At 33.4% G+C, this 14,801-nt stretch overlaps 2 protein-coding genes across 39 annotated transcripts in view; one reads left to right on the top strand and one right to left on the bottom strand.

Annotated features, from left to right (window-relative positions):
- Nucleotides 1-13,237, top strand: part of Tfg (trafficking from ER to golgi regulator) — a 36,339-nt gene extending 23,102 nt beyond the window's left edge. For all 4 annotated transcript variants that reach the window (XM_048803443.1, XM_015478574.2, XM_015478575.2 and 1 more), the window contains 2 exons: nt 9,122-9,220; nt 12,433-13,237. In XM_048803443.1, the coding sequence (XP_048659400.1) occupies nt 9,122-9,220; nt 12,433-12,815 (482 nt within the window). In that variant the 3' untranslated portion in view covers nt 12,816-13,237. The remainder of the gene's footprint in view (nt 1-9,121; nt 9,221-12,432) is intronic.
- A 352-nt stretch (nt 13,238-13,589) lies between these two features.
- The window catches only part of LOC107136359 (ABI family member 3 binding protein), a 227,666-nt gene continuing 226,454 nt past the window's right edge, over nt 13,590-14,801 (bottom strand). For all 35 annotated transcript variants that reach the window (XM_048803407.1, XM_048803428.1, XM_048803417.1 and 32 more), the window contains one exon: nt 13,590-14,787. In XM_048803407.1, the coding sequence (XP_048659364.1) occupies nt 14,672-14,787 (116 nt within the window). In that variant the 3' untranslated portion in view covers nt 13,590-14,671. The remainder of the gene's footprint in view (nt 14,788-14,801) is intronic.

Raw genomic sequence — 14,801 nt, 5'->3', positions numbered from 1 at the left:
GGGAAACAGATATGGAAATGGATGAAATTCCAGAGAAGGACTATAAAAACTGATTATTAAAATGTTTAATGAGCTAAAAAAGATCTAAGGAACAAATTAAGAGCAAATATATTTCAATAAAGAGAGATTTTGAGAAGAAATCATTCAGTCTTATAGAATTCAGACAAAATGAATCAAATAAATTCACTTGAAAGTATCACCATAAGATTAGATTGTGTAGAAAATAGAACTTAAGGCCTCAAAGACCAGGGTGTGTGAACCTGAACACCCAGTGTGTAATAGGGGTAGGGGACAAAAGACCTTGATCAGAAAATTCAATAACTCTGGGACAACATCAAGAAACCAAACTTAAGAGTTATTAAGATACAAGAGGGCATGCAGACAGTAAGCTAATGGCATTAAGAACCTTTTCAGTGAAATAATAGGCAGAAAATTTCCAAACTTTAGGAATGAAAATGGGCATCAACATACAGGAGGTATATAGAATCCTAAATAGACAAGGTCAAAAAAGAGCCTCTCTAAGACATATCGTAATCATAATAAAAGTACCTAATATAGAAAATAAGGGTAGAAAATTAAGAGGAAAACATAACATTTTCAGGCAAACCAATAAGGCTGACTTCTGACTTCTCAGACTCTAAAATACAGGAGTGCTTAGAATGAGAAAATCCAAGTTCTGAGGAGGGGGTGGAGGGGGAAAAAAAAAAAATATATATATATATATATATATATAAAACACACACACACACACACACACACACACACACACAAAACCCAAACTGCTAGCCAAGATTGCTATATCCAGCAAAGTCTTTCAGATTCAAAAGAAAAATAAAAACTTGACATTCATGACCACTAAACTAGTACTACAGAAAATAAATACTATGCAAAGAAGCTATAAAATCACAGAGCTCCCAAATGGTTGTCAGTTCTCTAGAAGAGCAATTAAGTAAATTAACCTAAAAAAATTTAGGAAATCTAAGGTGAAAAACTTCTATAGTTAACACAATAGAACATTAAAGAAAGAAACTGAAGATCTCAGAAGATGGGAAGGCCTCCCATGTTCATGGATAGGTAGAATTAGCATTGTCCAAATAGCCATATTATCAAAAGCAATTTTATAGATTCAATAAAAAGACATAGAATAGCCAAAGCATTTCTGAGCTTTGAGTGAGGCTGGAGGTATCATAATACCTGACTTCAAATTATACTATAGAGCTATAGTACCCCAACTGCATAGTACTGGCATAATATCAGGTGTTAAGATCTATGAAATAGACAAATCCTCATAGATAAAGTCATCTAATCTTTGATATAGGTGCCAAAAACACATATTGGTGAAAAGATAGCCTGTTTAACAAATGGTGGTGGGAAAAATGGATATCCATAAATAGAAGAATGAAACTAGAAACCTATCTCTGCACAAAAATAATCTCAAAATATATCAAAGACCTAGAAATTAGACCAGAACCATTGAAACTGCTAAAAGAAAACATAGGGACATTATTCCAACATATTGATACAGGCATCAACTTTCTTAATAAGACTCTTAAAGTTCAAGAAATAAAACCCAAGTTTCAATAATATCAATCTAAAAAGCTTCTGCACAGCAAAGGATATAAGAGTGTGAAGAGAGAGCCTACAGAAACGGGAGAAAAGCTTTACCAGCTACTATTCCAACAGGGAATTAATATCCAAGATGTATAAGGAAGTAAAAAAACCTTAATACCAGCAAAACCAATAACCAAATCAGTAAATGAGCCAAAGATCTCAATAGACACTTTTCAAAGAAAAAATACAGATGGACAACAAGTATATGGAAAAAAAAAAGTTTAGTATCCTTAGCAATCAGTGAGATGCAAATCCATATGACACTGATATTCTGTCTCATTTGGTTAGAATGGCAGTCAACAAGAATACACATAATAATTCCTGACATGGAAATGGGGGGAAAGATATGCTTATACTTTGTTGGGACTGCAAATTAGTACAGCCACTTTGGAAAGCACTATGGAGATTCCTCAGAAAACTGGGAATAAAGCCCAGATATCCCACTCTTTGGAATTTATCCAGAGGTGCCAAAAACATGTTTGAAGAAAGATATCCTGCTTGAACACAATGGTGAAGGGAAAACTGGATATCCATATGTGGAAGACTGAAACTAGATCCCTACTTCTCACACTACACAAAAATCATATCAAAGTGTATCAAAGACCTAGGAATTATACCAGAAACACTGAAACTAAAAACATCATCCAACAGTGATATATGCATAAGATGCAGTGCAGTTCACAGTAGCCAAGTTATGGAACCAGCCTAGGTCCATCAACAGGTGAATGGATAAAGAAAATGTAGTCTGTATATGTTACTATGTTATTTGCAAGTTAATGAAAGGACCTGGAGAACATTATGCTAAATGAGGTAAACTAGGCTCAGAAAGTTAAGGGTCAAAAGTTTTCTCTGATTTGTGGAACCTAGAGAGAGGAACAATAATAAAGAGAAGGATCTCATGAAAATAGGAGACTAATAGAGTAGAGGAAGGAGATGGGCAGGGTAGGAGGAGGGAAGGGCATGTGAAATGAAATCTACAGCAAGCTATTTAATAATGCAAAGGACATCAGTAGAGCAAGCAGATCTGGGGAGGCAGGATGGAAGGAAAAGGGAAGGTACTGGTGAATTAAATTGATCAAATTATATGCATGTGAGCATGTGCAAATATGACATAATGAAGCCTACTTTTTATGTATAATTACAGTGCACCAATAAAAATGTATTTTTGTGAATATAAATACAGAATGAAAGATTAGGAAGAATTCATAGCACTCACTAGTCAGTGGTGAACCCTGGGGAAGAGAGTGAAATTGGGAAAGATGACTTCACAGTTTACTTGGCGTAATTCCGTGGTGGCATTTTAGCCCCAACGCCCAAACTGTGCGTAATTTTTCTAACTTAAAATATTTTAAAAATAGAGATAAGCCATAACTTTAGCATAGTAGTTTTGGAGAGTTCTTTATATTTTAAGTCAGACTTACCTCTAAATAATGCATCCTTGGATGAGTAGTTTAGATTCTCTGGCTTTTGATATTCTCTCACTGACCATAAAATGTGAAAATTGGGAAAAAAAATGAAATAAAGTGTGAAAATTGAACTAAACCAGTGGTTTCAAAAGAATGCTTTTCATCTGAAATATAACTTGAAAGGCCAGTATTTAAAACCAATAAAAAGGTTATTGCTGTGGCTGGAAGAGATTGGAGTTCAAGATAATGGGTATCAAAACTCTTGGAACCCTCCTTGAAACCCTTAGAATTCTGCAGAACATACCTAAGTACTTACTAATTGTTTTAGTTAGGTTTTGCATCACTGTGACCAAAATACCCAATAGTAACAATTTAGAGGAGGTTTCAGAGGTCATTCTGTAGATGGCTGACTTCATTGTTTTGGACCCAAAATGAAGTAGAACATCATGGGGGCACGGTGTGACAGAGGGAAGCTGCTCTCCTCTTTGCAGCCAAGAAGCACAGAGTGGAGGACAGTGCACAGGAATATGTACCCTTCCATGATATATCCCCAGTGATCCATCTATTTCAGTCACACCCTATCTGCCTACAGTTACCACTCAGTCCATTCAAACTAGGATGGACTAATTAGGTTACAGTTTTAACAATCTGAGCATTTCACCTTGGAACATTTCTGTATTAATACAGGAGCTTTTGGGGAACACCTTATATCCAAATCATAACATCGATCTTTTAGGTTGCCTTCCTGAGATTATGTTATTTCTGTGAATGTTAGGGTCTTTGAAACCACACGTTCCATTTTAAAACATTTAACACCAGGTGGTGCTCTAACTATTTGTATAAAAGGGTTTGGTCAAGGGGTGATATGATATGTTTTCAGCATCAGAAGCAAGTGATTGAAGTTATCAATCACATTTAAAGTAGCCTTAAATAAACTGACCGCTTTTGGAATAGAATCCTGTCATTATATGGTGATATTTTCAGAGTAGTTCACTGAATGAAAGAGTCATTAGGAGATAGCAGCTGGCATTTTGCTGATGAATTAATGGTTTGGGAAGAATTTCTTATTGTATTAGGACTTTTCTCAAGGAGCAGTAGTTACTGCCTTTCTCTGCACCCAAGTACAGCTTCCAAAACCAGAACAAACTAGAACTGAAGCAGAGGTGGGCTGAAATGGGAGGCAGAAGCAGAGTTTGGATATTATAACAGTTTAACTGCTATATCAGGTGCACTACTAAAACCATCTGCTTAAAAAAATTCCTATTTGAAGCAGTGAATAGTATTGTGAAACAGCATTTACAAGGATAATGAAACCAAATAAGGTTTCCTGTTCAATAATAAAGGAATGGGACTTAGGGCTGCACTAATACTATTTCAAATTATCTTTTGATGAGGGTGTTCATTGAAAATTTTTAAACAGGTAAAATTTTAGGAATATAAAAAAGTAATGTACAGTGGAAAATTTCTCTCTCACCTCTGTTCCCAACAAATGATGTTGGGATAGAGATAGCAGATGGACACCATTTGAATGCATTTAATTGCTTTGGAGTGGCATTAAATATATGCCTTGACACAATTGTTAATTTTAGCTTATGTTTATGCAGTATAAAAATTATATAGTTTTTAATATATGGTACCAGTCAAAAGATTAGTAAACGGCTCTGATTTCTAAGTTAGTGCTGTCCCAAAGAATTATAATAGAAACTACATGTAGATTAGATTTTTTTTATTAGTTAAATTAAAAAAAAATAAAATTTCAGTAATACATTTTATTTAGCCCATTATATTTGTATATTAACATGTAACCGCTCATTTAAACATGTATTTTGTATTGCATATTGGAAATATGGGATGTGACACCAATTTGAAATGTATTCAAATAATATATAATTTATTTGAGTACAAATAAATTATATATTATTATAAACTGGTTTTAGACTACCCACATGTCTATACCATGCTGTTTTCACTTAATATATCCTATAACTCTTTTTCTGTTGCTCAGCCACAGGTGGCTAGTGGCTATTGTATTGGATAGTATTACTTTAGATAAATGATGAAGTGTAGACTTTTTGATGTATGAGTCCCTGACAGTGCCAGTTATTTAGGTCAGCCGCTGGTTATAATTGGCCAGAATTATCAATATAAAAATCTTATTACTTATAACTGATTAATACAATAATCTTTTATATAATAATCCAAAATAAATAATTTTGAATTGTCACTTAAATACCATAAAAAGGACCTTGGACTTGTAATTTTGAATTTATAAAAATTTCTCCAAGGATTGTACTCTTAATATGTTATTTATTAAAAAGGCTTAATAAAATAAGTTATGTGTCTCTGACCAATGGGGTCTGAGGAATGCATCATTAGGCAATTATGTCCTTGTATGAACATCATGGAGCGTGTTCATACAAACTAAGATGGCTATGACATCACTTGGTGATATACACGTGAGACCACTATTCTATATGCAGTCCATCATTGACCAGTGCATCATTTTGTAGCATGTGTCTGTCTTGAATATCATTTAAAAAAAACAAAATAGACAAAGTTACCCTTCTTTAGGTAAAGCCATTAACTCTGTTACTGGAAGACGAAGTGTAATTTGCCAAAAAATAAATGCTAGTGAGAAAAGGACTAAAAATCATTAAAGAACAGAAAATACTGCTAAACCAAAATTAAAAGGTCAAAAAGAATATAACTAAGTAGCTTTTCATTTTGTAAATTTTGAGACACATAGAATAATTGAAGCCCAATTTATGTGACTTCAACACTTAACGATATTTTTTAGCACCAAAGTAAAAACTACTTATGTTAATTATCTATTGCTATGTAACTGTTACCCCCGAATGAAGATGCTGAAAACAACATCCACAGCATGGTTATCTCCTGTAGTTTTAGAGTCAGGGATTTGGGAATAGCTTAGCTGAGTAGTTGGGGTTTTAGGGTCTTTTATGAAGTTGCAGTCAGGATGACTGCTGGGACTTCAGTCATCTGAAACTTATCCAGAACTGGAGGGTTAGCTTCTTACAAGCACTTTGTGAACCTCCTCAGTAGGGCAGCTTGAATGACTTATTCTAGCAGAACAAGTGATCAAGAGAGAATGATAGTGGAAGATGACTCTTATGGTTTGCCCTCAGAAATATCATTGTCATTTCTGCAATATTCTCTTGTTGTATATATAGCTCAACCCCTTCAGTGTAGGAGGGACTACACAAGAGAGTATTTATTGCTTGTTTTTTGATTATGGAGTTAAACTTTCTAATTTCTGAAAAGGTAAAGAATACCAAGCCATTGTCAAATGCTTTGCATGTGCAAAAGTCATTGAAGGTCTCCACTGGCTACTACATTTTATAACAGTACAATCCCAAAAGTCTCACCTTTTAGTCTTTTTCTTCCTAGGTAATCTTTACTTAATTGTGTCATTGATTCCTTTTGAAAATATACTGGAAATAGCATAAAACTTTGCTATTATTATTATTTTATTTACTATTCAAAACATTGCTTACTATGAACCATGTCTACGCCATGCTGTTTTCACTTAATATATCCTTAACTCTTTTTCTTTCAAGTATGTTAAGGTGTTCCTCCTTTAAAAAAAAATACAGCATTCTTAAATTCAGAATACAGTGACAGAGAAAGTCCCATTTTGTCTTGCATGAAACGGGTTTAAGAAAAGTAAAGGGATGTTTTGCAAAGATAGTAATAACCTTTGAAATTTTTAACCTTAGGAGTGATATTTTTCAAATGGGTTTGTAGCAGTTCAGAAGAACATACTAAAAAGGAAGGAAGGAAGAAGGAAGGGATGAAGGAAAACATCCAGAGTTGTACTGTACATTTTTATTGAGGAAAACAGTTAATGCTTTTTGAATGTGAATTCTTTATAGTGTCAATGATGAAAACAGTTTACTACATGGAGCCTTAATCTCATCCATTTTGATGATGCCTATGTTAATATTTTTATTAAATGGGTTAAAGTGTACAAAACTTTGTACCACTAGTTTTGGAGATATGCCTGGATTCCAGTGATGGTTTTTAGCTATTGATAGTTCTATTTTTAGCTATTGATTTCAGGTAAGTTGCTTAATCTTTTTTATTATTATTATTATTGTTCAAGACAATACAATGATCTTGACATGTCATACATTTGATTCAAATGGGGTATGAATTCTCATTTTTCCATGTGTACAGATTGCAGGATCACATTGGTTATACAGCCACGTATATACATACAGCAATACTAGTGTCTGTTGTATTCTGCTGCCCTCCCTAACCTCCCCTCCCCTCCCCTCCCCTCCCTTCCCATCATCTCTCTCTACCCAATTTACTGTGACACATTTCTCTCTTTCTTTTTCTCTTCCCCCTCACACCATCATATATGTATTTTGTATAACAATGAGGGGTCTCCTTCCATCTTCCGTGCAATTCCCCTTCTTCCTCCCATTCCCTCCCACCTCTCTGCCCTGTTTAGTGGTAATTTTCTTCTCATGCTCTTCCTCCCTATGAAGTTATTAAACTTTTTTTCATGGATTTATTGCTTATTTGCATATTTTCGCATTATAAAGTTAATCATTCTGATTTCTAAGTTCACTTATACATATTTCTACTCTTAGTTATATTTCTTTACCTGGTTACCTTCTTATTTTAGATTCTGGTCACTTCTATTCTAAAATTTAGTTATGAAATATAATCCAGGATTAAGATGGTATCTAAATTTAGTTAACTTCTGTGCTATCTTCTATGCTTTTGATTAATCTAAACCATTAATAAAGCATTTAAGAAACTTGTGAAGTTTTTTTGGTTGTTGTTGTATTTGGAAAGACTATTAATAGCCTAAAAATAATTGAGATTTTATTTTCATTATAAAAAAGATACAACTGCTTGCTAGGAAATAAACTACATAAAATCATAACTCATTTAGTGCTTCCTTAGAGACACCCTCGGGCTGAGCAGACAGTACAGTGGGCTCCATTGCTTCTTTCTTCTTTTTTTTTTTTTTTTTTTTGTTTTTTAGTTTTAGTGGACCTTTATTTATTTATATGTGGTGCTGAGAATTGAACCCAGTGTGCCTCATGCTTGTTAAACAAGTGCTCTACCACTGAGCCACAACTATCCCTGGGCTCCATTTCTTTAACTAAGCCTATAAGTGCTAGCTGCTTGCTGTACTTAAACTTAAGTGGCACTAGTAATTTATTTTCTTTTTTTCCCCCCAGTATTTATCTCATTTTCTGCCATGAGTATCTGGTTATCCATAGTCTTTTTGATTAATAGCAGTTGGTTTGAATATTTTATAAAGACTAAGCCAACATATGATTTAATGCTGGATATTAACAATGCAAATTTTCTTGCTACTCTAGCATTAGATCTAGTTCAATCTATTAAAATAATGTAAAGAAGTAGAGATGATAAAGACATAAGCAATAAATCTTTTTTTGCTTGAAAACTTACAGGTTGTAAGTATCTAACAGGTTTCTCTAGAGTCACTGTGGTCTACTGACCCAAAAAGGATTGTGTGTGCAAGAACACATTCCCACTGTTAAAGAGTTCTGCCATGCAATAAAGAACTATTTAGACTTTCTCAGATTCCATATCATTGAAAGAATACTCATATATTACATAGTCATAGAAATCAAATTGTTGGTAAATGCCAAAGATATCTTATTTCCAGAATGAAAGTTGTTATTTATTTCCTTGCTACCAAAGGGTTCATTCATAATGGTAATAGAGGATGAAATTTTTAGAGGATAAATATAGCACTTTGGTAGAGATTTGGGACCTATTTTTTCCTCATATTTATTTTATTGATTTTTTTGACTCACTTGATATTTACTGAACATTGGCAGTACTTATCTGATTTGCATTTTCATTTAAAAACATTTGTTTTTGCTGCCAGTGATTATCTTCAGTTTATCCTACAGCAAAGCAATTGCAAATTCTTCATTCTTCTCCTTTACAGACATTTAAAGAGCAACAAACACATAATATTTTATTATTCAGTGTGTTTATGTATTTGGATGGAGAGAAAATGTAAATGTGCCTTAAAAAATTACTCCCTGCCAAATTAAACCTGCCTCTTTGTCTTGTGTTTTCTGTTTTAGGTCAGATGTACCAGCAGTACCAGCAGCAAGCCGGCTACGGTGCCCAACAACCTCAAGCTCCACCTCAGCCACCCCAGCAGTATGGTATTCAGTATTCAGGTGAGCAGGTGTTGAAAGGGAGTTGTTGGCTTAGAGTTTTTGGTCTGTTTCTGTACTCATGAAATTTTTAAGCTCTTCCTTGGATATACTTGATTTGTAATATTTACATTGTTATAGGAAGAATTAAGTATTAGGGGAAATATTTGTTTTATTTTAAAATGTGTACATAAATGTTTTGTAAGTCAATATTTCAGTTTTTCAGTGGGTCCAATAAGACTTAGCAGATGATTCTATAGTTAACTTGTAGTATAGAAAAGCTTTTAATACAAAATATTTCTAACATGATCAGTTTATCTCTTACTTAGATGATATAGAACTGAAAAAGAAATGGAAAATATTTCCCCAATTTATGTGCGACACATAATTCAGGCATATCTCAGTATCCACAGGAATATTAACGGTTTCCTCATTGGAAAAGTGATGTGATTAAATAAACTAAATTAAGCCACTTAGGTGTTTGTTTCTGTAAGGTGTGTAGGAATACCAGAAAATGTCATAAAAATAAAATTATTTTAAATGGCATTCAGGGAACTTAACATTTTTTTGTTTGTTTTAAATAGATATCATTTAAGTATCAAAATTCCAGTTATAATTATGTAAGTTGAATCTTGTCTAAATTTTATGGAGTTTTGAATTACCAACTAGAGGCAAGGGTCAACAAACTGCTCTTTTTGTGAATGAAGTTTTATTAGGAAAGTTCACCACCATTTCTGTATTATCCATTGCTATTTTTTACATTATAATGGCAAAGACAACTATAAACAGAAACAGGGTGGTCCACAAAGTCTAAAATATTTACTATCTGACCCTTTCACAGGTACGAGGGCTTTATTCTTTTTCCTGTGAAGAAATTTGCTGACCCCTGACATAGGCAATAAAATTTTGTCATTAATTGGAGCTTGGCATATTTTATCATGTTCTTAGTTTTACTTGTATTAAAGAGATGGAATGAATTTAAGCTTAGATTATAGTAAGGGAAAGTTTATTTTTAGTTATTTAAATTTAAAAAGTGTTAAGTTATATGATTTATGTGAATTTAATAGTAGAATATCAGAGCTAAAAATATGTGCTCATTTAATATAGGGATTTCAGCCATACTCTGCTTCAGAATCACCTGAATAGCTTCTTGGTACCTGGATCCCATTCTCATAGATTTTGTTTCATTTGTTTAGTAGTTGGACTCAGGCTTTGGTATTTTAAAAACATCACAAGTCATGTGTAATCAGCATTAGGGCACCACTGATTTGTCCTACTCACTTTTTACAGATGAGGCAAATAGGGTTTAAGGAGGTTAAGACTTGCAAAAGACATGTAGCCATTTGGTGGGGAGACTGGACTAGAACCAGCCCTTTTGACCTTGCAAATAAGTACTTCCCTATGGATTCTGCATTCTCTAGTCTAGACCAGGAGTTGGCAGATTTTTTTTTTTTTTCTATAAAAGGTTAAAGAGTAAATATCTTAGACTTTGTGGACCATATGATGCTTTTCTTATTCATTGATTTAAAACCAAAACCAAAACCAGAATGTTCATTTCTTAAAATTTATGATAATCTTCACCAAAAGCTGCTTATTTCAGGGGAGGGGTAGTAGTGGGAAACTAATACACATAATAGAAACATTGCCATATTATGATTAAAAGGCTATTAATGAAATGACGTTTTAAAAAATACTTGATGGACCTTTTTTTATTAGTTTATTTATATGTGGTACTGAGAATTGAACCCAGTGCTTCACACATGCTAGGCAAGTGCTCTACCACACTGAGCCATAACCTCAGCCTGAAATGCCCTATGGTTAGTCCCTCTCTTCATCTATAATTAAGGATTGGTTGTTTACTCATATTTTTGTGAGGATGAAAAGGCAGCTTTTCTCCCCGCACCCCTCAGTCTTAAAGTTCAAAGTTTGATGTAGAGGATAGGAGAAATTGTATGGCAAGATTTTATCACACATTTATTTTAGTTCAGTATTTAGATGCTACCATGGGTAGAATGTTTTGGATATTTGACTTATTAACAACTAAGCTTGTTCTTAATAATTTTAGTCAGGGTCTTCACTCTTAGTAAAATTTATTTTCAGATTATTATCTTTGCATTTCTGATCCCACTAGTCCTATAAATTTGAATTTAATTGAGAATTATGGAAATAGTCAACTTAATACTCTGCTTGAGACTGTTAAGTGGTGGTGTTGGTAACATTGGACCATCTTTGACACTGTTGGTTTGCCAGTTTCCCTCTGACCTTTTCCAGTTTTGTTCATGGAGTATGTCTTAAAGGTTTCTTTCATGAGTAGATTTTGAACCCAGGTTCAAGGTGAGTTCAGAATATACTCAAATTCATTCAATCCTTTTTTTTTTTTCCTTAAATGCAGGGTTGTACATATTTTAATAATTTTCTTATGTATCTGGTATTTAATGCTGACAGGATTCCAGTCAATGGAGAGGTTTCATTGCAAGTAGCTGCAGGTGTGTTTCATGGTAGAGATAAAAGTTTTCAGTGAAGCAGATTTTGTTTTAAAACAATTACATCCTAAAACATAATTAATATAGATGTTGATTTTGTGGGGCAATATGGTATGCATTTTGTGTGTTATGCTGTACTGCTAAGTCAGGCAAAAGCATCAGATACCAAATCTTCTGAAAATGGTACTTAATATTTATTCTTAAATGGTTTAGATACTCTGGAGTGAATAAACTTTAAAGCATTCATTAGTATAATAGGGTGTATTTATAGTATTGTTTCATATAAAAATGTTCATTATCTGCAATGTATTTTTATTTGGTACTGTGTTCAGTAGGTCTCCTCAAAACCTTGTTAATGACTATTTAGCTCTTATGTTTTTGGTCATCCTAGAAAGTATGATTCCTTAATAAATTTGAGCATCTACTCTGTATTAGGAATTATGCTAGAGCAGGAATTGCTCTCAAGAATTATATAGTCTCAAAGCAGAGCAGTTGTAATGAAAATACATATATAGTGATTCAGTTTAAGATTAGAGGGTTTAAATTGTCTAGAAAACTGTCTCTTTTAATAACTGGTCTTAAAATATTTTATGATGGAATCTGCATTTCTCATAAATGGATACTCATTGCATAAGTATTGTGAACAAGGTTATTAAGTTTTTAATCATTTTTGGTCCATAACAGTAAGATTAATTCTTTGGAAAACTTGCATCAAAATAAAAATAAGATGTATATGTTATTTTACCTTTTCAGCTAGCTATAGTCAGCAGACTGGACCCCAACAACCTCAGCAGTTCCAGGGATATGGCCAGCAACCAACTTCCCAGGCACCGGCTCCTACCTTTTCTGGTCAGCCTCAGCAGCTGGCTGCTCAACCGCCACAGCAGTACCAGGCGAGCAGTTATCCTCCACAACCTTACACTACCCAAACGTCTCAGCCTACTAATTATACTGTGGCCCCTGCCTCTCAGCCTGGAATGGCTCCAAGCCAACCTGGGGCTTATCAACCAAGACCAAGTTTTACTCCACCTTCTGGAAGTACCATGACCCCTCCTCCAAGTGGGCCTAACCCTTATGCACGTAACCGTCCTCCCTTTGGTCAGGGCTATACCCAACCTGGACCTGGTTATCGATAAGGAGGCCAGCTACACTGATGAATGTAGCAGCTAGCTGTTTGCCTCCTAAAAGACTCCAATACTATTTTATTTTAATTTGTATTGAAGTTAATTCAAAAGGCAGAGCATTTTTTGATATCATTGTTGCTGTTAATTGAAAGTATAATTTGCTAGAACAAAAGACCAAAATGAAAGTCGTTTTTCTTCCTCCCCTGCTTAAAAATGTAGCAGCTTTTTAGTTATTTTGGAACACTACATTTACATGTGTGTAAAGTGATTGGCTTTCTAGCTTCCCTTGTCCAGAGGATATTAAAATGCTAGGTTGAGGCTAAGCCATCATACTTGGCTTTCTACTATTAACATGATGTACTAAAGTAGAGACAATGACTAGATATTATGGATAAAATGTAACATTGATAGGTTAATAAAGGTGATTGAATCCATTCATGGTCTTGTATTAATTTTGTTATTAACATACATAAGAAAAATGTTTTTAAACAGAAATCCTTACTGGTGTTTTGTCTTAGAATGAAGTATAAACATTTTAATTTACAGATTCCCATGGAAAGAAATTGCCCTGGTTTTTTTTTTTATTTTATTCTTTAAAAGAAATGTATTCAACAACCATTCATTTGAAACAAACTAAAATAGACTTCACAGGAAGATTAACTTAGGACATACACACAATACACTGTTATATTGGGGTGGGGGTTCAGAGACCCTAGTTTGATTTTTCCTTATGAAAAGTATGTTTGTGATATCTTCTAATGAACCATTTAGAAATAAACTCAAGTCTTAAAAAAAACTACATCTCTTTATTGAAGAATTTATAGTTGTTTGAAAAATACAGAATTTTAGCATTGATAAGAATGAAGCATGTTGAAAAGTAAGCACACAAAATGAGGGTAATGATGCAGCATTCCTATCCCAGCATGAAGGAAAGTAATACCTTTTAATGAAAATAAAGTTAGATTTTTATTACAGCTTGAGTTAAACAGTATTACAAAACACCCTGTGATTCATTCATAGAAATCTAGCATAAATATATAGCAGATAGTCTGTAAAATGGTAGAGATCTCATCATGCATTATCTTTTCATGCTCAGACTTCACATATAGTCTCAGCATACAGCTCAAATAAAATCATAAAAATAGACTGTTGCTTAAAAGGGATAATTTTGATAGTATATTCAGACACTTTTCTTTTGAAAGTATATCATTAGATTATCAACCCCATTTTTAGCTGAAATGAAACTTACTGATTCAAATGAATTTTTTTCAGTAATTTGTAGATAATTTATGAAAATTATATTAACAGAAAGTATCTATTCAGGAAATCTTTTCAGCTCATAGTAAAAAATGGAAGTTTAAATAAATGTGAATAGTAGGACCTTTTCCCCTCAGATATAATTTTTCCCCCTGAAGATAATTTGATCTAATAAGTTAAACTAAGTAGAGTTTCATGGAATTAACTCACCAATAGGAAGCATACACACCAATAAAAGGAAATTTTTTTAAAGTATATATAGTAAGTTTTTGATGTTAATTTTGTTATAAAAGTATCTCAGAACATTATTACAACACTGTGATAAATAATATACAAATGATCTCTTAAAATACCATGAATAGGGAGCCAGCTTCCCTAAAAATGTTATTGTTAATGTCAATATCTTGCTTTCTTAAAATGACTTTGTAAAACCTGATAAATATTCTCAGCAATCCTTTCTAATAATAAACATCTAATATTGCTATTAGATTGCAGACTTTTATACATAGTAAACAAAATAGCTTTAAATGAATGTGACAAATACCATAGTATTTCCATCAATATTTTTTTCCATAATGAACCAGAAGTACTTTGGATCATGACTGCAGCATCTACCATTTTCCAGGAATTGTAGTCCCACATTCATACCACTGGACATAAGTGATTTGGGTGTGGCCACCTATTTCTCCAAATTGGACAGGTTCCTGGCGAACTGCTCTGAAATAGCCTAAGGAGGAAAAT

This window comes from Marmota marmota, unplaced genomic scaffold (genome assembly GCF_001458135.2).
Source record: "Marmota marmota marmota unplaced genomic scaffold, marMar, whole genome shotgun sequence".
NCBI classification, from domain to species: Eukaryota; Metazoa; Chordata; class Mammalia; order Rodentia; family Sciuridae; genus Marmota; species Marmota marmota.
The sequence above is the reverse complement of the archived record's forward strand: the minus strand, read 5'-3'. Positions and strand labels throughout refer to the sequence as shown.